The sequence below is a fragment of the Platichthys flesus genome, chromosome 2 (assembly GCF_949316205.1).
Source record: "Platichthys flesus chromosome 2, fPlaFle2.1, whole genome shotgun sequence".
Lineage (NCBI taxonomy): Eukaryota > Metazoa > Chordata > Actinopteri > Pleuronectiformes > Pleuronectidae > Platichthys > Platichthys flesus.
The window spans coordinates 13,374,432-13,399,083 of NC_084946.1; the positions used below are offsets into that span (position 1 = coordinate 13,374,432).

Genomic DNA, 24,652 nt, shown 5'->3' on the forward strand with positions numbered 1-24,652 from the left:
TGATAAGACGGTGCTGCGGACACCGGAGAGGATTGAACACCGTCGCTTTATTGCTCTGACTCCACTGGAAGCTTTCATGACAGAGGGATGCTCCGGCGGCTCCTGCACTCACCATGGGGCTCCAGCGAAGCTAGCGAGCTAGCCGTTTAGGCTAGCCGTCCACGACAGACGAGCGAAGCAGCCCCTGAGCCGTCCCGAAGAAGGACACCATCCTGTGGGGGGTTTCGCCGAGTGGTAGCATCGCTGTTTGCTAGCTACAAAGTCAGCTAACCGGGATTAAAGCACGGGCATGGTGCACTGGACCGAACCACTGCACCGACAGAGACAGGCGAGGGGCACACGGGTCAGAGCACCGACGTGTAAGATTTGGACTCAGACAATTTTTAACGGAGGGAGCGGCTCTCCGACGGACCGTTGTTTTTGTGGCTGTGCAAGCTAGCTGGCTAGCTAACAGAGGGAAACGACCCCCACCCCCAACGCCGCCTGCTCAGGTTTTTCAGCCACAAGTCGAGGCTAATGTGAGCCGGGAATACTGTGAGAGGAGCACTCTGAACACGGTGCTTTCTGTCAATCCGGGATCCATTAACACACAGAGCCAGACAAAGGAGAGAGCAGCTCAGTCGAAACCGCAGCTCAGCGGTACCGGGACTCCTCTCGTTAGCGAACACGTTGAAGCTGTAAATGCTCTAAGCTAAGTTTGCTACTCTTAGGTTGAACTTTTCCACTTTTTTTTTTAACTCTGGATTTTTTCTTCACTTCGGATGCTGGCATCACACATTAACTGTAAACATGATGATAATAAGCAGAAAACCAGAGGGCCCAATAGCAACAGGTAACCACAACAAAGAGTTCTGCATTCTTTGTCCACACCTCCGGGTTTTCCTCGTGTGTTTGTTCTTAACAGCTTTGTGCATTACTGGGTCGAGCTGTAGTCTCATGCCTCGGGCGTCTACAGAACGATCACGTGTCTGAAGACGTTTTCTCTCTCCCAGTTTCGGGCTGAAATGCCAGCCAGACCCAGTGAGTGTGTGTGGACTGATTCGGCTCAAGTCTGAAAAAACACGTTATCTTTTGCTTTGCAACTCCTTATCAATCACGAGACTGGTGTTTGTCTTGGAGGACGGACCAGGAAGCGGCCGAGTTGTTCTCATGTTGTCCCCATAAGCGCTTTACCGTCTCTCCTCCTATCACTGATAATCCTCAATGTCGGTGTCAGCTACTGATACATTTTTAAGAATTTGCACTTTGACCGTCATCGGGGTCCCTGTTGTATATTTACATTTTCACGTACAGTAGATATCAGTAAACCCTGTGAAAGTGGACTTTGTCCTCGAGCCTCTGTCCTGTGCATATGTTCTGTACATGTAGTCTTTAAGATACCAGGAAGAGGAGGAGGACTAAAGCCTGTGTCTCTGCCACGCTCCCACAACACGTTTTATGACACACGATCTGCAGAATGTCTATTTGCTTGAACCTGGTTGTCTATCAGAATCAGAATTCTTTTTATTGCCATGTGTATTTGCACATACAGGAAATGGTCCTTTGATGTGAAGAGAGAGAGAAGAGAGGGGTCTTACACAGAGCTGAACGCCAGCTGGACTTAGTAGGCTGGATGTTTGGTTACTGTGAGGGTTTTGTGAAAAACAATTCTGCAGGAAAGTTTGCTTTGACAATAACGTCAGATGCAGCAAAAAACGGTCTGAGCCTCCACTCAGCGATTAGGAGTTTGCAGAGAGCTAATGGAGACTGTGCTTGCCTAATATTGTGTGAATGGAGCCCTAATGCCTCTGTTTGCAGTGCAGGTCTAATGCATCTGTATCCAGGCAGCAGCTCTAATCTGTCCCGGACCTGCTCTGTTGACGAGCTAGCGCAAAGGGACCTGGGCTCTGACGCACCTGCACACGCTTACAAGAGTATCAGGGAGAGAACACCCGTCCCTGCCACAGTTTTGGGGCTTTAGCTAATTAGCTAATCCCACACAATAGCCCTGTAAATTTCTTTATTCTTTATGACCTTATTTCCAGCTATTGGATATAACTGGTTTTAACTGGCAACTTGTGTGTGAGCTAAATGGCCGTTGAGACCAAACAGCAGGCTGGCGAGGGGTTTGTCATTTGAGAAACCTGCTTCCTCTTACAGTCCCAAATGTCCCTTGCATCCATCCACTCTGTGTCACCTTACATTAGGCGTTTGGCCACGAGAGGTGAACCCGCATGCAGCAATGTTGATTGACAAGTGCCTGCATCTCTCCCTATGAGCTCTATTTCTGAGCACACCTGGTGTGTGCACTACATGACTCTGCCTGAATGAACAGATGGGCAGACGGAAAGATGCTGTCGTCACAGAGGCATCTGTTACCCCTATTAGTCCATTAATACCACTTGCAGCGCTAGCGATCCGAGACCCTAAGCCCTATCTAAGCTGGTCAGGTCGGTGCCATGGCCTTGGGTACAGTGTATTGGATGCATTATATTGAATGGTGATGCACCCAATAATGGGCTTTACACAGTTCAGGATGTTGTGGCAGATAGTTTGCACCCGCACTCCTCTACAGTGCGCACTAGAGTGGGACTTTCCTGCTTAGGCCACTTCTAAGGATTTGTTGGCCCATTCCAACTCGTTTGAGTATCAATGTATTTATTGGAACTTGTGGGTCGACCGGTGAAATAATCAATGGGACTTTGCTTGGTTTGTACAAACAAGCGATTGTCTGCCTCTGTCTCTGAAGATTAGATTGCTTTCATCCCTGTGAGTGTGTCTGAGTTGCAGATTTGATCCACGCTAACACACTGATATCTCTCTCCCCCCTCCAGCACGCCACGGCGACGGCCTGTATGACTCCTACATGAGGACAGACCACATCCTTAAGGACGACGCAGATCCGAACAGTCCCTCTGGGCTCCCCCCAATGCCCAAACACACAGTGAGTATACACACAAACACAAACATATGCTCAAAGCAAGCAAAGCACTTTTTCCTGTGCGGAAGCACATTGTGTCTCCAGACATCCTGTTCCTCAGAGAGATTCCCCGCTCAGCCCTGTTCCTGTTACACTCCTTCTGTCCTCATTCCTGCTTTTCTTTGCAGTTATCTCTTGTCTAATCAAACTCTCTATATTCAGTCACCTGTTACACACTTCAATAAAAATAACTTGATAGTAAGAGCAGTATGGATATACTGCCTTGGGGAATAGAAGACCGTGTAACGCTGTGGACAGTGCTCCGCAACTGTATGAGATTAGCCAGGTTGAAGTAGCCATTTTGTGTCCAGCTTAAGTAAATGCAGAGATCAAATGGAATTTAAAGGCCTTGTGAACCTGATGTTTGATCATGGAGAACTTAAAATAAATCAACCAATGTACCAGTAAATTGATACGGCATGGTGTCCATTTGCTTCAACAACAACTGTCCTCATCTGCTCGGAGAAATAACCGGAGAACCAGTCTTAAAACATTTTTAATAATAGATGGCATGGACAACGCAATTTATTAGCTTAGTAAATAAATATTATTAAAGGTTAACCTTTTTGCTGATAAAGTTCTATAAGTTTTGAATCCTAATTGGACTGTGTCCGACAAGGACATCGCTTTGAAGTCTACAACTCCCTTCCTGCCATGTTGCCCTTTGGCAGAAAATGCACATACATAGAGACCGCAATCCTCCTAGGCCTCTCACACCATTTGAGGGGGAAAAAGGCTGGTTTGAAAAATTGTAAAGATTTATTGGGCTTGAAAATGTGACCCACAAACAAAATCACTAATCATCAACCCCCACCCCCACCTCCTTTCTATCTCGTGTAATACCCCCGTCAGTGGGCTCGCATAGAGGTTAGGCCCAGTTTTCTATTCTTGTCCCGTCCTTCTTCCTTTGTATTTTCTGTCACGCTCACGGAGGTAATATCCTCTGTTGAATGTGACTGACACTCGCTCGTCCCAGTTCAGCGTGTGCAGCGCTCAAGAGCAGCCTCATGCTCTGTTAAAGTAACAAAGTGATGTCATGCCTGTTCTCTTTTGGAGAAAGGAACAAACGTATACAAAATTGTCGCAGCCTTCGCGTCCAAGTTGATAAATCAGAATAATGAGTGAGTGGTTGGTCAGACATTGTTGTGTGTGTTACCCAGCTGTTATCTCTCTGCGACTAGGATTTGTGGATATTTCGGACAGAAGTCTGTGTCTCCTCTGGGTTGTGTAGCTCTATGTGTGTGTGCTAAGAAACAGAGAAAAGCGTACTTATGTGTTTCTGTGACAGCAAAGAGATTAGCTCTTCTCCATCTGTTGCACCGTGCAGATTGCACACAGAGGCCTCTCCACCCCCAGTATCACCTGTGTTTAAAAGAAGATTCACACACTCTGCTTTTTGTTCTCAACAGTGGGCCCCTTCCAAAATTGTTTTCCTCTGATTGCGGCCCCTGCCCGGATGATCAATAATCTAACACAGTGGGCGCTCTGCATGTAGAAAGCTTTGATTATTTCGTTTTTAATGGCCTCATTTGGGTCTCTGTGTGTGTTTGTTGAAGGAGCTCAATCAATGACGTTCTCTGTGTTTGTAGCACAGCCTTGGGACAACAGCTGCATGGAACCCTGGGTCAACAGTGGGGCTGTTGTAATAAGTTAATACTATATGGTTACATGTATGGAAACCCATCCTGCATTCCAACCCTCTATTTTAGGCTTCAAACCTAAAACACAAACACACAGAGCTGAGTCCTCTTTCAGTGGATCTTGTCAACGCCTACTTCAAATGTACGATTCCTCGTTGTGTTGTCTTTATCAGCTGACACGGCCTCAGCTGTGTGTACGGCTTTAAAGTCAGGCCCCTCCATAGGAGCAGAGAAAACTATTTGGAAAACATTTAGGTCAAACATTTCCCCTCCTTTTAAATAGGTGAGACCACTCATGTCGACGGCCAGAGAGACCCACTTACTATTCTTCTCTCCAGTCTTTATATAGGAGGGCACTGCTGAGTTTGTGTGTCTGCGTGTCTTATTAACAGCTACACTGCCTCTGCAGTTTAAGAGTATAATCAAACTTTAATGACTGTGTTTTCCCTTGTGCTCCATAATCTTGTGGAGGATTCTTTCCGCTGAGGAGAGAGAGAGGGAGAAAAGAGGCAGAGACATAGAGGAATGTATTCCTGGGTTTGCTGAAACGAAGCTGTTTACTGGCAGACATGAGCGAGACTCGGGAGCTTTCCATAAACTCTTTTAGCCCTTCAGGTCCCCTCACGCAAAGGTCGGCCTGTCACTTTTAATGTTTATGGATGTTCAAAATAGATCATGAAAAATACAGTGATTGTGTTGTCCAAGTACACGTGCTATCCCTGTTCCCCTATTTGTTCTCTGCAGATCTATAATAGCTGGGTTATAGGTTTTAGTGACGTTGGCTCGCCGCTTTTAGCATTGGTCTTAATGAACCCCAATCAAACAATTGAAATCCTTTTTAAGAAGTTAAAGGCTGGACTTCACAAAGTAAAGGATTATTTTTGTGCTGGGCCAAAGATCGCTCCTACCTATTAGCTAATTGCAAACAACGCACTAAGAAACCACAAGGTGGTTTTGCATATGTTATGGTGGGGGGGATGGGACAGTTTCCTACCCGACTGTTTGTAGATCCAGTTGTGCTGGTTTCTCCGCTGCCTGCCTCGTCTCTGATCAGGATCTCAATGGCCACGACATTAAACTGTCGTTAGCATTGAGGACTGTATTCAGCAAAACAAGAACTGCTACCCTGTTGCACTTTTTGCGCACTGCTTGATTTAAGTTCTAAAAAAAAAAACAGACTTCGCCTTGTTTTTCGCCTGACGTCCACTCTCAAAAGGAGACCTTTCCAGTCTCTGAACTTTGCTTGTAAAATTAACTTAAAATTGACATTTTAACTTATCAAATGTTGATATGATATAATCCAACAAAGAGTAATTTATGCATGATCGTGTTCTGTGATCCCTCAGTCTGTTTGTTGTTATATATACCTATTTATATACATTCATTGAACACGGCAAAACATGTCTTCATCACAATGAAGGGCAGTATCTACTGTTTAATGACTGCAAAGTGGAGTGATTACTTAGTGGATGGTCTTTTCATTTTACCCACTGTGTATCCATCTCTTCTTTCTCAAACAGGTTGTGAGTAACAAGACTGTAATGAGGGAGCAGGTAACTGTGCGAGGTGGCCAACTGAAGGTCAAGTACATGTATGAAGACTCCACCAACAACCGAAAGATAAATGCCATATCCACGGCAACCACCCAGAACAGTGGGACCATTGGTCAGACGCACAGTAAACCTGCTGCAGTGTCCAGCCTGTCCAAAGAGCACAGTGTAGACAGGTGAGAAAGATGCACACAGGAAAAACCGTGAAACTTCAAATTTCCTTTTCAAAGAATGTACCAATAACACCACTTTCTGGTTTTCCTCAGCACTGAATCCAGTAAGGGCTCCACTGAATCCTCCGGCACACATGGAGTTGGCAGTGGAGGGAGCAGTGGGAAGCTGTGTGGCCCTCTCACTCCTGACCAGGCTCAGAGACTTTACCGATCTCAGCTGACCACCCTGGAGCAGACCGAGATCCACACCTACCCAGACATCTACTTCGTGGGACCCAATGCCAAGAAGAGGCCTGCCGTCGCTGGAGGCAACAACAACTGTGGCTACGATGATGAACAGGGCGGTTACATTCATGTCCCCCATGACCACCTGGCTTATCGCTACGAGTTCCTCAAGGTCAGACCAATATTCTGACAATACCCTGATTGTCAATTCAAATTAACCTGCATAACTAAGGATTTTTAAGGTCCGCCCAAATTCTTATCTCCCTTTTTTTTGTCCCTTACAGATTATTGGTAAGGGAAGTTTTGGACAAGTGGCCAAGGTGTACGATCATAAACTACAGCAACACCTGGCTCTGAAAATGGTGCGCAACGAGAAGCGCTTCCACAGGCAGGCGCAGGAGGAGATCCGCATCCTGGAGCACCTGCGCAAGCAGGATCGAAATGGCACCATGAATGCCGTGCACATGCTCGAAAACTTCACGTTCCGCAATCACATCTGCATGACTTTTGAGCTGCTGAGCATGAATCTATATGAGCTTATTAAGCGCAACAAGTTCCAGGGCTTTAGTCTGCCGCTGGTCAGGAAGTTTGCACACTCCATCCTGCAGTGCCTGGAGGCCCTGAGCCGACACAGAATCATCCACTGTGACCTGAAGCCAGAGAACATCCTTCTCAAACAACAGGGACGTAGCGGCATCAAGGTAAGACCACTGCCTCATTCAAGGATGCATGAGATCAGATTTCTTACATCTGATGTTCACTAGTATTAATTCTTGGTTCTCCGGTCTCTGCCAGGTGATTGACTTTGGCTCCAGCTGTTTTGAACACCAGCGAGTGTACACCTACATCCAGTCTCGCTTCTATCGGGCTCCTGAGGTGATTCTGGGTTCACGTTACGGCCTTCCTATCGACATGTGGAGCTTCGGCTGCATACTGACAGAGCTGCTCACTGGCTACCCCATGTTCCCTGGCGAGGATGAGGGCGACCAGCTGGCCTGCGTCATGGAGCTGCTGGGCATGCCTCCACAGAAAATTCTGGATCAGTCCAAAAGGGCAAAGAACTTCATCAACTCCAAGGGCCACCCTCGCTACTGTGGTGCCAACACCCTGCCAACGGGGGCCACTGTGCTGACGGGCACTCGCTCCCGCCGCGGGAAGATGAGAGGCCCTCCCGGGAGCAAGGAGTGGAGCGCTGCCCTCAAAGGCTGTGAGGACCCCACCTTTACTGACTTCATAAAGAAGTGTTTGGACTGGGACCCCTCCTCTCGTCTCACTCCCAGCCAGGCCCTCAGACACCCCTGGCTGTATCGCAGGCTGCCCAAGCCCCTACCTGGGACGGAGAAGAGCCAGGGGGCCACGGTAAAACGACTCCCTGAGCACCACAGCACCTCATTCCCCTCTATCCTGGCCAAAGGGGGCCCGGGCTTAGGCACCGCAGCTGCCAACCACAAACTGAGGAGCAACATGATGGGAGATTCAGGGGAGGCCATACCTCTTCGCACGGTCCTACCCAAACTTGTCTCATAGAGAGAGAGAGAGAGAGAGAGAGTCCTAATTTCCTCTCTCACTCCACTCCCCCCTCCTCCTCTGAACTTCCCAGGAGGAGTCAGAGCACAGGAGAAAGTGGAGCCTAGGTTTTAACTTTTGACTTGTTTGGTTGTTCTTTAATTTGTTTTCTACTGAGAGGTGTCGACACCCCAGTTCATGGTTTTTAATAGTAGCTGAACACGGGGGAGAGAATGAAAGAAACACTCTAAAGATGTTTTTATACGGAGGATTTTCTTGAGCGGCTGTAGAGTTTCTATATCACAGCCGACTGATAAGGTTTGATTTTAAATGATGCTTTTTCAAATCTCCCTCGTGTGAGTGGACAGCTTCAATAATGAGCCAATGTTTTTAACCTGCGTGTGTCGTCATGTGAGTGTCGCGTTTCAGTTAAACGCACTCGAGCACACCTGCACTGTCACTTGCCTCAAACTCTTAAACGCTCGTAGGACCCCGCCTCCCGGAGGGAGTCATTTCTATGAGTGGTACTTGAAAAGGGCTACAGAGATGACTCTTTATCAGGTTAGAGTAATCAAATATTGATTTGTGCAGCAAACATCAGTTACTCGAAAAAATAAGAACCATGCTCTAGTGTTTGGGCCCTGAAACATGACAAACGTATCCCTCGTGTGTAATTCCTTTGACACAGGTAATGAGGGGCTGGCATTATGTAGTGAATAATTTGAAACCAACATTTTTTGGCAATAAGTTTCACATTCTCATATTTCCAATTGAACTCTTTTGTACCTTTCCTGTTCCCCTGGTGCTTGAATGTCAGCTGAGTGTGTTAAGTTAGTATAGCAGCTTTCAGACATGCACTGAAATCTGCAGTTCCTCCGTATTTTCTCTGGAGGAGGTGCATGTGTGAAAGCAAATGTCCGAGTGTGACGCTCCGCAGTTTTCTGCTGACTTTATCCGTCTGACCTTCTAGTATAATGTCCGTAGAAATCATGGGGAAGTCGATGTCTGAAGAGAGCATGGGATTCCCTTACTGGATTGTGTGGGGGAGGGGGATTGATGAGTACAGATGCAAAAATTAAGAAGAAAAAAATAATCTCTCCATGATAAAGCGGTGTCATGCAGGAAGAGGACACAAACTAAGATGTCTGTTGTCAAGAAAAAACGCGTGATCTCCTCAGCATAGATGATTCCTCACTTCCTGCCTCTGTCTGCTGAACCCGGCTGCTCAACCCCTCGCCTGAAAAATGCAGAGAATTTGATGCCATTGTGAAGAATTTTGTGCAGAAAACCTTGTGCCCGAGTGAAAGGCAGATGCTGCTAAACTCCGTAGCCAATTCTCTGGATTTTGCCGACAGGTCAAGTCTGAAAACGGCTTGTGTGAGTTTGTCCTTGAGCTTTGTGGTGCTACTGTGAGTGGCGTTGAGAGGGCGTAGGACAACCTATTTGCAGCCCCTTCATTTCTACCTCCCTCCTTCCTTTGAGTGGAAAAGGGGGTGGGGAGAACTCTAGCTCCACTCAAACTTTGTCACAGAGGTGTCACCGTCACACTCGGTACTTCACAAACTGGTTTTATGTGCGAGGTTGCAGTGTTAGGCAGTGAGTCGGAGAGTTGGAAGTCATTACACATACCCGCCTGCGGAGCTTAGTGTCAGGAAAACTTGGGGACGTTTTAACGGGCGTCCGGGCCCTCTGACTGGTTGCTCTGATCATTGGCAGTGTTGGCGAGAAGGGTCATGGGGGTGAAACGAAGGACGGTATGTTTTAATATGAGCCAAGATGGTTTGTTATTATGTCTCGGGGGGTTGACAGAATGGGCCAGTGACAATGTAGGGTTTTTATGGTACTGCAGAAAGAAGGGTTTCTCAGGGAGACATACTTGATACATCCCTTAATCTTATATGAGGCGTGTTCCACTAACAGCTCCTCTTTCCCAACGATGGATGAACATGCATGCACCTCTGTCCACTGAGAGCGAGAGAATGCGAGAGTGTGTCTGCGTATGGAGGTCTGCATGCTCCACAATTTGACCTAGATTCTCTCTCCTCCCCCACCATCTCTTTCTCCCTGTCTCGTTATTCTCCCTCTGTCTCATGTAGGGCAGGGAACCTCTTAAACTCACACATATAAAGTGTATTATGGTGCTGTCCAAAAAAACCGGTTCACACACAGACACGCACACAGAGACACGGTGCATGTTGCTATATGGACCACACCGCTCAGAGATCTTTCTCTCGACCCTCGTTTTACTACGCAAAACTGTCAGGGATTTCTACTCTTGTCTCCATCTTTTTTTTTTCTTTTTTTTTATAGAAGTGGTTTCTATTGCTTTTCGCTCCGGAATATCAGAGGATGTAAAATGCAAATGTGGAAAAAGAGAAACTTGTATACTGTCATGTTGTACTAGTGGTGTGCGTTAGTAGGAGGGTGTTTGGTGTTCCAGCATGAAATCACAACCTGTTATCAGACTGAGTGACTATGAGAAGAGAAACTGTACAGTAACCAAATGAAGTTGTGATGGTTTCTTTTTCTAAAGAAAATAAAAATGATTATTAACTGAAATGTCCTGTCCTTGGTTGATTTCTGCTTTTATAACGGGAATATTTCAACATTTATAAAACTATCCAGCTCACATTATACAAGCAGAGGTGTATTTTAACAAGAGATTTACCATCACCATTTTGCTCCTGCTGATATGGATTGTGATACCGATCCAATTCAGTGCATTTAAAAAACAATAATTATCTAGTTTGACAGTCTCCAATAAGTAAATCCAGGAATACACAGCAACGAACACCGTTTGTCTGAATTTCTTGCTTTTGATGCTTCTTCCAATGCTTTAGGAGAATGCTAAGGTTTAGCTAGCACTGGCTAACGCTTCACCACCAGAGGTGACTCCTTTTGCGACAGAAAGACGTGATTTGAATATTGTGCTTTTATTAAGATGGAACCAATATATTTTACATGCAAGTATTGGTGCAGTTTATAGCTAAGTGACTCATTTCGGATGCTAGCATTGGTTACAAATGCAGTTCAATTTTATTAAACAGGCTGGGTTGAGTTAATATTCCGAAGATTTATCAAATGCAGTAAGGAACTGTCTAAAGAAATCCAGATCCATGAAGATATGTATGTACGTATATATATTTATAATTTTCAGTATAATTCTGAGAAATGCTCTGGTTTCTGAGATCTGTAGCAACAGTGAAACGCTAGATGGAAAGAAACTTCTAATGATCCTCATTTGTCCCCTAACCTGAAGCCCTTGTAACCAGCGGCAACCAGAGTTGTTATTGCCACTTGATACCCGGGACTTGTGTTATGAAACAAAACCGTACAACTCAGCCCCTGGTTCAGTGGCTGAAGGGAATCTGTAAAGTGACGTGCATTTCAGTCGGTGATAGGGTTACGGGTTCTGTGAACACTTGATGAGACAGCGCCCTGTGACACACCTTCAGGGCAGCGTGTGACTCTGACACAGCCTTGTCATCATGCACGGACATGAGGAATACAGAACACACGGAACAAAGTGTGTAACACACTTTTGTGAAGATTCCGCTGTTCAGGTCATGAGATGTTATTACCTAGGAATGCTATATTAAAGGTAACAGCTGACTCACGCAAAATGAAACCCAAGATATGTGTCACTATCTCTTTCTCACTCAATACAATTATATGAAAGTGCCCGGGCAGCTGCAGCAATAAAAGTGAATGAAGGGTTTGTTTGTAGTGAGTAAGCGGTGACAATATTCAGTATTGACGTTAATGTGTGGCGGCAGCTGTTTCTAACCTGCCGTGACGTGAGAAATCAGTCTGAACATTCAGCTCCAGTCACTACGTCAGCTGTCATTCTGGGAAATGTGGACACTGAAGCTGTTTGAGCCCTTCATTATCTCTGTTGGCCTGAAAGAGTTCTTTCTAAACCCACACTCACCTTTGAGAGTTGTTATTTGTAATCAGGTTAGTCCCGTCCCTTCACTACTCTTATTCATCTTACTTTCTACAAGTTGGTTATGTGTTCAAACACTTTCCTCTTCCCCTGCTCCTCTCCATGTCCTTCTACACTCACACACTGTGCTGCAGCCCATCTGGATGGGTAACAGCACAGATGCACGGCACTGCTAGAAATACTCCGTGAAGAAAAAGGAGTCGGGGGGGTGACTCCCTGGTGATAATGACGGCAGTCTGATGATGTGCTGTAACACAGATGACTCATGGATGTTTACACTCGCAGGCTCCCGTCCCCCAGGGAAGATATAATCAGGTATATATGTACGCAATAGGAAGGAGGAACCAGTTGAGCAACATCACCTACAGAGGGAGGTGGTGAGTGGATGCTTGGGTATGTATATTGTTATGTGACGCAGGTGTTAAATGTGAGCAGATTTTAACAGCACAACGACACTTGATGGTAAAACGGAGGTGGGTATCCTTATTTCTCATGGGGCTGGGTGAGGCTCACTCTCCATCAACAGTCAGCATGCCCTCATTATCATGCTTATTCACACAGGTCAGGTTAAATAAATCAAATGAGTTTATTACAAGAATAAATGAGAAATTTGCACTCTCACAATTTAACCTGGGGGTCGTGGGCGTAAATGAACATACAGGGCCTGAGGTTCTGGAAGATGAAATCTCAAAGGAAGAAAACTCTGTGATGTTTGATAACACACATGTCTTACGGGAAGCTGCATTCAGACGTGCACTGAATCACCAGACATTTTCTTAAGAGGCTGTGTGCGTGCCTGCAAGTCCCAGCCCCCTAGTAAATATTTTGCCGAACCTGACAGCAGAAGATCCCTTGGCAGGATTTAACAAGAGCACGTGCACAGGCGGTTGAGGAGGTTTCTAACACGCAGCACGTAGAAGATACAGACAAAGATGCCAAGAGAGCTTTTGGTGATTAACGGCTGGCCTTAGGGAAGTGTTAGTGTGCTGTAAACAAAAACATGTGATCTCAGCAGTGGAATTAATTTGCTACATCCAGCCTCTGCCTACTGCCCCCCCCCCCCCCCCCCCCCCCCCTTCACCTGAACGAGATGCATTTGTTGTTGTGTGGGTCTGAGCAGAGAATCTCCTGCTGAGTTGTTCATTTGTGAAAGACAAACGAGTCCAGACCCAATTCTGCGCACATCCTCCAAAATGCATCTCTGGCGACAGCTACACACAATCCCAAGACCACCCCCACGTCCGTAACTCCAAGGTCAGTTAAAACATCCATAAAAAGGTGGGCATGGTTTAATGAGCAGGCTGCTGTCAGTGATTGGGTCGGACCCAAGGCTTTGGATGAATGAAGTCCAGATTTGCAGTTAATGGTTGGTTTTCTGAGATGATTAGCTGTTTAGCAGGTCAGCTCTTTGTAATTGGGCTCTTTAAAAAGATCAAACCCTTTTCCTTGTTTTTCACTTTCCTCTTATTTTTGTTTGTTTTCTCGCAATAATCTTAACTGCTTTCAAGTAAGTTGTTTTTTTAAATGTTAATGAATCCGTATGTTTTTCTTTCTCCTTCTCTTTCCATTAATGTAAAAGCAGCTTAAATGAATCCCATTAGAGGCCAATCCAGTCACCCTCTGACCATATGGCAAAGTGACTCCTATTCTCCGACTCCTCTTCTCTACATCTCCTCACCTCTCGAGACAACATTTCTCCTCTACTAGCTTCCCTATGCTGGCACCCAGTTCATTTTCGGTCTTAATTTTTTAATTATGTGGTTTGTTTTTAAAGCTCTGAACAGTATTGCACCTCCGACTCCACCCCTCCACATCATGAACTCACCAACTCTAGGCACTTTCAAAATTCTTGTGTCTCTTGAAACAGGCTTTGAGTTTTTTGTGTTTTTATCTTTTTCACTGTTTTGTTTTTAGTTTAGTTTCTGAATGTCTTAGGTCAACGTCTTACGTTTAACATGCTTTTCAGAGAAATTGACTTTTCTTGGCTCCTCTCCTATATGTAACCACAGCAGGAGGTCAGGTTGGTTTAAGATGTGGTACTGTTTTTCTCTGATATTTCCTTGAATTCAAAGAAAAATGGTAGTTTCCACAAGGGCTTTAAAAGAGTGCTTCAAAAATACCATAGCTAGAGCTTTTCTTCATTCACAATGTAAATGATTTTTGGCTGATGACTTGCTGAACCTGTATTTAGGGACAAGGTAGAGTTACTGATGTGTCCTGGCAAACTGGTACGGTTGCCCTCAGGAATCGAAGTGCATTTTAGATGTTTTGTTGTTCATTATTTGTGTTTTTGTTTGTTAGCTGTCACTGTAAGCTCTGCTCCAGCCACAGTTGGAACTGTGTGTGATTTGACTGAAGCTTCAAACAGTAACTTGCCTCTCCACTGTACTCCGACAGGGTCCTCTGCACTTTACTTCTGCATTTACACAGGCCTTTTTTACTTGATGTTGTAACGAGAATATAATCACACAGGGTCCTGGGTCACGAAGTGCAGACACACCAGAGTTCCACAAAATTGTGCTTGTGGGACTCACACTATTAAGAATTGCATTTAACGGTTCAATAATAAGATCAGACACAATGTCTCATTTATACTGGGTTACACAGAAACCTTGCAATGTGTTTCTGTGTAAACAATAATAAAAGATACAATGTAATCTCTCTCTCTAAAATCCCTTAGATTGCAAATTAGATTGTCTTTTTTTCCGGGGGGATGGGGTTTACATGAACCTACCCTTTATTTTTGTTGCTATGTTTATCTTAAAGGTTCAGTTTAGACTGAAGTTGCATTTAGCAGCTGAATACCTCACACCCTGCCCTCTCCTTCATAACGTGAAAGAGAACCGGTTCTTCCGCCATAAAATCGTCTTTAAATCTCATCTCAGTTTCTACCGCAAAAAATATGGGGTAAGGAAAACAACAATTTGTACATTTTAGGTCAAACACACTAGTGAAAACATCACTAGGATTATTTTATGTTCAATTTCTACCAAAAGATCCCTTTCACCTAAATCTTACACACTGGAGCTATAATGCTTACTCAGAATCTAAACATCAGCTTGATAATTTGTCTTGGAAACACTTTTCATCTTATTTGCTGAATTCTTTCTCACATCCCGCTAGGCATCAATAAATAAAGGAACAAAGTGAAAGGAAGAAAACCTGTTGACTTTGGCACTTGCGGGACTGTAAGAAAAACAAAACAAATGAAATGATGGGCTGGTGTACCTGTCGGTCACCAACCAACCTGTCAGCCCGCCCGCCCCCTGTTCATGCTCTCACTGCACATGACGTGTCTTCAGCTGGCATAGCTGAAGCAGAGAGGATAGCCTGAGGTTACGCAAGCATGTCACATAAAAGTCAAGCTTTGACGGGAATACAGATGGGAGGGGGTGGGATGTATGGGTTGAATTTATTTAAAATGAAGCCTGCTCTCGCTCGCTTATCTAGGATAACCAACCCTGGCTTTAACAAATTTGGACCAAAAAAAGTTTAAAACTACTACGACGACCCATCAGACGGCCGACGTTATCCATCCAAGCCAACAGGAAATCACTCTTATATAATGTAGACTTCTTTGGTGTATTGGTCTGTAATTATGTTGACTTTCTTCATTCTGGTGGTTTTTGTCCATCCTTCTACCCGCTCGGCTGCCCGCCCGCCCGCCCTCCATCCATCCATCCCTCCATCCTTCAATCCCTCCATCCCTCCATCTTCTACACAAACCACAAACAAACAAAACATTCCTTTCCTGAAACTTTCAGTTTCAGGACATTTCTAAACGATTATGATTGTAGATACATGTATGCAAAGGTGTTTTTTGCTTTTACCATAAGGGTGCTTAAAAAATACCATAGCTTCATCTTTTCTTCATTCACTTTGTAAATGATTTGTGTCTGATGACTTGCTGAACCTGTATTTAGGGACATGCCAGAGTGACTGATGTGTCCTGGCAAACTGGTACGGTTGCCCTGAGGGGGGAAAATGCATTTGAGATGTTTTGTTGTTCTTTTTATGAGTGCTTTTGTTTTTGGTTGTTAGTTGTCACTGCAAGCTCAGCTCAAACCACAGGTGGAACTGAGTGTGGTTTCACTGAAACTTCAAACAGTAACTCGCCTCTCCACTGTGGTCCGACAGGGTCGTCTGTACTTACATTCACACAAGCCTTTTTTACTTGATGTTGGAACGAGAATATAATCACACACACAACTATAAACACACACAGTCCTGGGTCACGGAGTGCAGACACACACCAGAGCTATGTGTGTCGTCTGGCTGGGGTCCACTGGGACAGCTGAGGTACGAACCAGGCGATGGACGCAGCAGCAGAATGCCACATTAGTCCCCCCTGTTGTACCAACACACTCGCACACAGACAACACATGCCCCCACATGCACAAAAGCAGACTCTGGCCTTCTGTTCCTTACTCATATGCACACAATGACACACTCACAGCTGAGCTCACCCTAGTCACACACACAAATGCACAGCTGAGCACATGTCTATACAGGCTGAACAGATGCAAATGGTTGCTAGAGGTGGAGTTGTGCTCCAGGAACATTTGCCCACCCAACCCACCAATCTACATTCCACACAGACTGCAGGGTACAGGAGCACTTGTGCATTCTATGTGATTTTTCTGCAAAAGGCATTTTGTTGAGACCTTTAACTTTGTCTTACTGGCTGAAACTTTAGCGGCCTGTCTGTCTGTCTGTCTGTCTGTCTGTCGGTCTGTCGGTCCATCCCTATACTGTATCTGTTGCTCGGTTTTCAGTTTCCTCATCTTGTTTACATGACCCGGCTGGGTCACAGTTGGGACTTGAATAGAGGATGACTCACACCCTGTCCTCACAGATGAATCTGACTGTCTGTTTCTCTGAAAGAGTGTGTTTATGTGTGTGTGTAGGTTTGCATGTGTTTGTATGGTTGTGTCTCTCCGGTGCTCTTATAGCCTGGAGGTTGCAGGTCTGCATGGAAACACTGAGCAGAAGCTCTGAGTCTGAGGGGACATCAGAGCCAGTGTTTCGCAATATCTGTGAACTCACCCACTCAAAAAAGCTCCATGGGGGTTGTTTTCCAGTCTGGTGAATTAATGAGGAGCTGGTTTTATATATATTTATTATCAAATACATACATTTGAGGCTTATTTTTGTGGGTGATCTCAAGACCACTCCATATTTATCCCTTTCTCTGTAATATAACACATTATTATGTCACATGACTAAGTTCTGAACAGAACATCTGATTCTTCTCTATGTCTTCACACTTTGCCTATTTTTTATTCAAGACATACACCATTAAGACGAGATAAGAAAGAGACGTAAGGCACTAGAAAAAAGTTGGTAAATAAATGTTACAGTATTGTCACGACAATATGAGTGATCAGTTCCAAATGTAACTTGGCAAACAGAATATTTAAGGCAGTTATGCAACTTTATCAATTCAATGCACAATATTCACAATGATATCAATTTATATTTACAGCATCTGTCCCACGCACAATATTTAGCTTCTCATGTCAACTATATGTTTTGCAGAGGAGCCGCTACTGAAGCACAATGTTTGAACATAGGCTTTGCCTTGAATATGGACATAAATATGACTATTTCCTCGTATAAAAGTAGTCACAGAAAAGTAACAGAAGCGCTGGAGTACTTTTACTTTTTTCTGTTTATTCTGCTGTGAACCACAATGTTTATCTGTATTATTCACAAACATACACACAACGCGTGTCAACAACATACAACCGACACACAGCTGAGCTGCGGCACAACCTTCAACCGTGAGTCCAGAGAGTGACAGGGATCGACCAACACATCGCGATCAACATGTCGGCGACTACTGATTTAAAGGTTCAGTGTGTAGAATTTAGTAACATCTAGTGGTGATGTTAACCATGAAAGAGTTACCTGTGGTAACCTTCAGTTGTCATTAATACTCAAAAGGTATTTAGTTTGTCCAGTTTGGATAACCTTAAAAAACATGGCAGCCTCCGTAGAGAGTAAAATCTCTAGATGTAAATATCAATTCTGGGATAAAGAAATCATCTTATTAATCAGATGAAACACATGAGTGAAAACATCGCTGGGGTTATTTTATATTCAATTTCTACCAATAGATCCCTTTGACCTAAATCTAACACACTGGACCTTTAAGAGAATCTACCCTCGCCTGTCTGCGTCGTATTTGTGTGCCAGTGTTCTTAGCTCACCCTGTGTGATTAGGGGAGGTTGAGAGTGCATGTCCTTATATGTACTCCATTACCACTGGAATCATAAACAGCTCCTTCACCACACTCTGCCAAACTACTGTCCTCAGAAGACTTTGGGAAAACACTACACGGGTATTGTGGCTACTTCTCCTCTTTGGTTGTTCTATTCCTTACTTCCTTATTCTCTCACACATGTCCCTAACAGAATGGAGCTGGCAGGTTATCTAAGGCAAAGCCCTACAGTTCTAATGTCTGGAAAAATGCACCTGCAGTCCGGATACTGTTGTCACAACCTTTTTGTTGCTGGGAAAATTGGATGTTTATGGTCGGTTTCAAGTTTCATGGAGTAAACAGGAGAACCTTTAGCAGGGGATTTTGGAAGACATCTCCTCCCGGGAACACTGGCCTTTGATGCTGAGCTACCTTAAATTTATCTCCCCTTCTTGGTCTAAGCATGTTCAATGTTCTAGATATTTGCAAATCAGGAGAATTACACACCTAACGGAAAAAGATGGAGCAGAAATGACTTGTTTATGTCTGGTACTCATCTGTCCCTCCATGTCTGAGGTCGTATCGGTATGTGTACACGTTACGGGCTCGTGTTGCTGTGTGTGCATTTGCATCTATGGACACAGAGGGTAAACACAGACTCGCCAGTTTCTGTCACATGCTCCATCTTGTTTGTACTCTTACTGAAGTAGCTTTCCAAGAATGAGTTCAATGAGGTCCAGTGTTATTCAGCAAGAACAAATATTTCTGTGAAATTGTCAATTTGTGATACTGCTGGTCAACAAGAACAATTTAGTGTGCTCCAGTCGACTAATCTGTTCTTTGAATGCTCTCGTAACAGTTGGTACTTGGTAAGTTAATTCAGTACTGACTTTAGTAAATCAAGTTTGAAGATGACACACTGCAATACTGTGTCAAAGGAGACAAAGGCTCCATTGAAATGCTCACTTATATTGAACAGGACAGTTTATAGCAATGTTTTACAGGACAAGATGTCTCAGCTTGTGTTCATGGTGGAAACGGTATTTGAATATGTTTGTGTGTTGTGTAGGGGAAGTCCTCTCTGCCTTATTCTCTCCGGCGTCCTCTTTCCTCTGAAGCAGCTGCTTGGAGGGTTGTCATCCTAAGAGTTTTTTCCGTAGCACTGTGGCCAGTTTCCGTCTGCTTCTGACAGGAAACACTCTGACCTACTGAGGAGAGGAGAGGAGGAGAGGAGGAGAGGAGGAGGAGAGGAGGAGAGGAGGAGAGGAGGAGGAGAGGAGGAGAGGAGGAGAGGAGGAGAGGAGGAGAGGCGGAGATGTCTCCCCAGTTTGCTTCTTAAACTCTTTATTTATTTCTCTCCCTCCGTGTCTGGGACACACACACACACACGCACACACACACACACACATACACACACACACACACACACACACACACACACACACACACACACACACAAACACACCCACACCCACACACACACAAAGTCGTGCCGCTGTGACTTCAGACACATTACATTGACTCCCATTGATTTCTCAGGGACTTTCTCTAATCTCTAGTTACTTATATGATTGTGTAAACATGTTTAACTCCCTACAATAGAAGGATATGGATCTCGCACACAATGAGGAAATGCTGGAACTGAGCCATCAGCTGGACATCAATAATTCAGTCATTCTGCCCAGTGTTAATGTTTATGTTTCACTGAACACAGGGGCTCTGTGCTATAATAAGATCTGAGGAACAGTGTTGAGAGGAAATCCAGCAGCTTCACAAAACATCACAAAGATCACACGACTGACACTTATCCGTTCACTACAAGGCTGCAGCCAGCAGCTGGTTAGCTTCGCTTAGCACAAAGCTAGCCTGCCTCTGTCCAATTGTTACAAAAGTAAGGCATGTCAATTATCATGAGGGTTTATCTGTTATACCAACTCTCCTCAGGAACAGGAGCTTGTCCCCTGGAAATAGGTCAGGACCAGAAAACAGTCTGGCACATAACCCCCTGGATTTAGTTACTTTTGGACAGAGCTGTCCAAAAGTAGCTGTTTGCCCCTCTTTCCATTCGGGTCAAGTCCAGAGAATTGGCTCTGGAGTTTACCTTTCACACATGCACAACACAGAGGGGATGTTCTCTGCCCAGACGCGTACACAACAGTAACAAATCCTGCGCATAATTCAAGCGAGAGGTGGAGCAAGAAGTGAGGTATGAATTCCACTGTGTAGCTCCCGTGATTTTCTTGGCATAAACCTTTTTATGCCAAGTGTGTGTATCACCCGTTTTTATCCCCTGGAGATTATTAAGTAAGAAGTCCTTTATTAGTCCTGCGATGGGGACATTTGCAATGTTGCAGCAGCAGAGATTCTTCAAATAAGTAGCATGCAGTACTAGGGTGACGGAATATAAAGAAGTATAAAGACATATATGTAATAATGTGCGTTAGAAGCCTCATCAACCCCCCACTCGCTCGCGGTGTCCACACATCGACTTCTCCTGGATTCCAACAGACATTATACTGGGAGGCCAGGTGGATAAAGTCTGAGAAACTGGGGAGCATCTCACTAGGACATTTGCGTTAACACCTGCACCTCCTTCGGAGAAAATAGGGAGGAGCTGGGGAGTTCAGTGCAGGAAAGCTGCTTCACACACAAAGACACACACACAAAACAACCAAGCCTGAGGCCTGCAGGAGTGAACAGAGGTACCCTCCATGTTCTCTGGCTACGGTAAGTCCTGAGTTCAACAGGTCAGGTCTTAATGTCACTAATCCTGTCAGTTGATGAAATGTACACTGGAAACGTGAGACAGGCGATGCTGCATTTTGTATGTACAGTCAGGGTAGTATCGATGAAAGCTTTTAGATAAGCAGGTCTATGTTTGTGTAGTACATCAGCTAGTAGGCATAAGGCTTGATGGGACATGATATTGGCAGAGGGAGCTATATGTTTGAGGTGTGGGCTCCAGGAAAGGAAATCCTAACCATTGGGGCACTCTGGTCTGTGGTTCACACAACCGTACAAGGGCATAGTAGAGGCACAGCACAATCGTACAAGTCTGACACATCTATGTGGGTGTGTGTGAGTGTGCATCTGTGGTGGTGTTGGGGGCTGGGGGGGGGGGGGGGGGGGGGGGGGGGGGGGTGATGGGGCAGCAATGCCAGCTGGGCAGCTTAAAAATAGTGCAGAGTGGAGGATTGCAATTGCACGGGAATCCAGGAACATATGAGCGCCGGTCTGGTAGTAATTCACTGAGGATTTCTACCGGCTCGTGGTGACTGACGAGACAAGAGAGGATGATAATTAATTGAGTTGTCTCGTCTTTAAGAAGAAGACACTATAGAAGGGGACAGAGGACGCTGTTGGAAATTTAGAACCCATGTTTTGGGTCTTTAAATCTGTGTTGCAGGTATCAGTGAGATAAGGGCTGTGGCGTCTGCAGGGAACTGAGAGGAGCAGGCGTGCAGGGGCACTGGGGCAGTAGAGTGTAGGAGGTGAAACGTGAGGGGGATCAGACTAGGATTAAAGAGCACTGCACTGACCTCTGCTAATGCACAGTACAGAGAAGAGGGATGAAGAACCAACGGGAGGCTGCAGGAACAGCTGCTCATCAAAGACGCCCCCCCCCAGCCCGACACACACACACACACACTCATGCACCCGTATCAATACATGTGCACTTGTATGAATATACCAATAAATACATGCTAGTGTGCACACATGCAACATACACAAAGTGATTTGAATTGGAAGATAATCCCATACACAAAGTGGCTCTTTCACCTCATGTAATCTCAGTTTGGATTAGATGGATTATTGGATTACACGAGTGAGAGCGAGAGAGAGAGACAGACAGACAGACAGAAAAAAGATTCAGAGCTTAAATTTACAATTGTAAACCATGATCCCGTTTTATCTTATTTGAAATATTGTATTATAATTATTATTATGATAGATTTTCAGTTGTACAGTGCTTCCATACTCATGGGTCTATGTTTGTGACTTCTAAAATGTCTGCAATGAAGTCTCATTTTCCCCCGCTCTCCATTTCTGTCATTGCTTAGTCATCCTTGTTTCTTCATTGAAAAGGAGGACTTCAGTGTTTCAGGGGAACTCTGTCTTTGCTCAGGGTCTTTTGATTTGGGTAGGGGTTAATAAGAGTTACATGAAAATATTAATATCACTGTCATGACCATGTGGTAATAAAGCTATACTGCCAGCTACAGGTTATCTTATCTTAGCATGAAGACTGGAAACAGAGAAATTGCAAGCCTGGCTCTGGTCACAAGTAAAATTCAAATCCTCAAACACACACTGGTATGTAAATATCCATGAAAGACCCCTCCTCATATTCTAGGTCATCATAGCCAGCATGTTACTGAACCTACTTGTATGTGTACAGACATATTGAAGTGTCTGTGGGTGTGGGCATCTTTCCTGCTGGACTGGGTCAGCAGCCTACACACCGAATCATGGGAGAGTAAAACCAGCAGGGCGTTGTAATGGCTGTCAGGATGTCAACGTCATGCCAAAGCTGAGACCCTCTCTCTGCAGAGGAACTGGAGCATCCTGCCCCTCTCTGAGTGTAGGCAGAATCAGACCTGAGTATCTGTGCGCAAATCTGAGAAAGAAACACGAGAGCCAACAGGCATGTAAGTGAAAAAGAGAGGTGGGTGCGAGTGTGTACGTATGTGTGTGTACGGTTGTTTGTTTGCATTGTGGCAATTTCTTTACAGCTGAGTAGGCCAGAAGACGACCTGGCAACAGAAGTGGGCTAAATAACTGTCCACTGTCATCAAACAGCCTCTTGTTTATTAGGGGGAGACAGGAATGTCCATGTGACAAAAACGTGAGAGCAACTGCTCAAGCTAACAAGCTCTTGTCCCACTAACCCAGAAAGAAAGAAAGAAAGAAAGAAAGAAAAAAAGAAAGAAAGAAAGAAGGAACTTGAGTTTCTAGTCCATTAAGCCAATTTTCATTTTCATCCCCAAAGTTTTTGTTTGTTGTTCTATTGCTTACACTTTTCCCTCCATCTCTTTGTTTCTGTTTCAGTGGCCCCTCGCTCACCCACTCCTCTCAACTCCACAGCAGGCCTGGAGTCACAGCACACAAGACCGCTGGGGGCTCTCGTGCCCCTGTGGGGACCGATGTGGTTCAGTCTCTCCGGCTCACAGATGAGAGGGGGATTCCAGCGGCGGTCACATGCTTCTCTGCAGGGCTACAGAGGAGGCCGGCCATTTCATGGATGACAAGCCATACATGGTGTCCTTTATGTGGATGCATGTGCACAGTTCTGGTGGCATTGTGCGGTTCTTCTGTTAAAGGCAACCTGTACGGGACACTTGCCTTTTCATTCGTTTGGTTTCACATGTGCTGGAGTTAATGTGTGTGTGTGACAGAGAGAGAATAATGAGTTTGCTCTTGGTCCTCAGGGCTCGAAGCGGCTTTGCGTGTTCAATAGGCATAAATTGAGTGATTCAATATTGCAGTTGTACTAAAATATTTATGAGATGTGTTAATAAATTATCTTTAATAGACTCCTGCAGAACACATTCAATAAAACCACAATAATCTCCTGCAGGTTGTGGTGCACTTCCATCTCCCGAGGCCTGTGTTGCAGGGCTGAGGTTGGAATGGACTGTGAGGACTCTCTCGCTCCATTACAACACTGGCTGATAGCATCTATGACTCCTCGCTGCGGTTTTTACAACCTTGTTCATCTGTGTGAAATTGAGAAAGAGAGAGGGCGTCTGGGTGAAGGAACGTGAGAGGAAGAGGGACTTCAGTCTGCAAGTTCCCTCAAGAGCTGTTATCTCCAATACATGCAACACGCAAACCTGTCCTGTTTTAGAGATTTATAAAGCTTCACTTATTTGATCCAGGCCGGGAGCAAATAACGGCACAAATAGAGTTAAGTAAACAGTTGCACAGACTGACTGACCTATAGACAAAGTTTCTAGTTCTAGTTTCTCCAGTCGCTCATGAGGCGAAGTGAAGACAGGCTGTGTGTAAACAAATGCATCTCAGCCGTTGAAAGATGCAGATAAAGCAGGGTAAAATGAGATCATATGTAAATATTGGTATCATCAGGGGGTGTGTGTCTGTCTGCGTGTATCAGAGGGGTGAGCAGGTTCAACAGGTCCCATGTTGGGTTGGATGCCGAGAGTGTTCAGGTGCTAGAATCCTATATCCGAGCCAGTGCTGACCATGGGTCTATATCAAGAGCCGGCTTGGGTTTCAGCCCCCGGGCGATGATGGAGGATTATTCTGAGAAAGACTGGTTCTGGCCGTGCAGCCTGAAATAACTGATCTGACCCAGCTCGTGCAATAATGAAGAGCAGAGGGAGGAGAGGGGGGAAAGATGGAGGGAGACGCACCTCCTACCCCTGAGATTTCCTTCCTGTCAGGAAGTTAAAAGAAGTGCTGTGAAACAGGAGAGAGTCTCAGAGGAGT

At 45.0% G+C, this 24,652-nt stretch overlaps 1 protein-coding gene and 1 long non-coding RNA gene across 2 annotated transcripts; both read left to right on the forward strand.

The window, feature by feature from the left end:
• dyrk3 (dual specificity tyrosine phosphorylation regulated kinase 3) lies at window positions 1–10,612 on the forward strand. Its single transcript, XM_062398624.1, has 6 exons — window positions 1–832; window positions 2,814–2,923; window positions 6,120–6,325; window positions 6,416–6,719; window positions 6,832–7,248; window positions 7,343–10,612. Exons 1-6 carry the CDS (start codon window positions 790–792, stop codon window positions 8,072–8,074), a joined length of 1,812 nt encoding a protein of 603 aa, XP_062254608.1. The 5' UTR covers window positions 1–789; the 3' UTR covers window positions 8,075–10,612.
• A 7,612-nt stretch (window positions 10,613–18,224) lies between these two features.
• LOC133964514 (uncharacterized) lies at window positions 18,225–23,737 on the forward strand. Its single transcript, XR_009923788.1, has 2 exons — window positions 18,225–18,343; window positions 23,252–23,737. It is a non-coding gene; the product is annotated as an uncharacterized LOC133964514 (long non-coding RNA).
• Window positions 23,738–24,652: the final 915 nt, after the last annotated feature.

What these genes read in the sequence shown, in the direction of transcription:
- dyrk3 (XM_062398624.1), top strand. Translation starts at nt 790, where the DNA reads ATGATGATAATAAGCAGAAAACCAGAGGGCCCAATAGCAACAG. An exon ending in ATCGCTACGAGTTCCTCAAG is followed by an intron (nt 6,720 to 6,831) that starts GTCAGACCAATA and finishes TGTCCCTTACAG; the next exon opens with ATTATTGGTAAGGGAAGTTT. An exon ending in AGGGACGTAGCGGCATCAAG is followed by an intron (nt 7,249 to 7,342) that starts GTAAGACCACTG and finishes GGTCTCTGCCAG; the next exon opens with GTGATTGACTTTGGCTCCAG.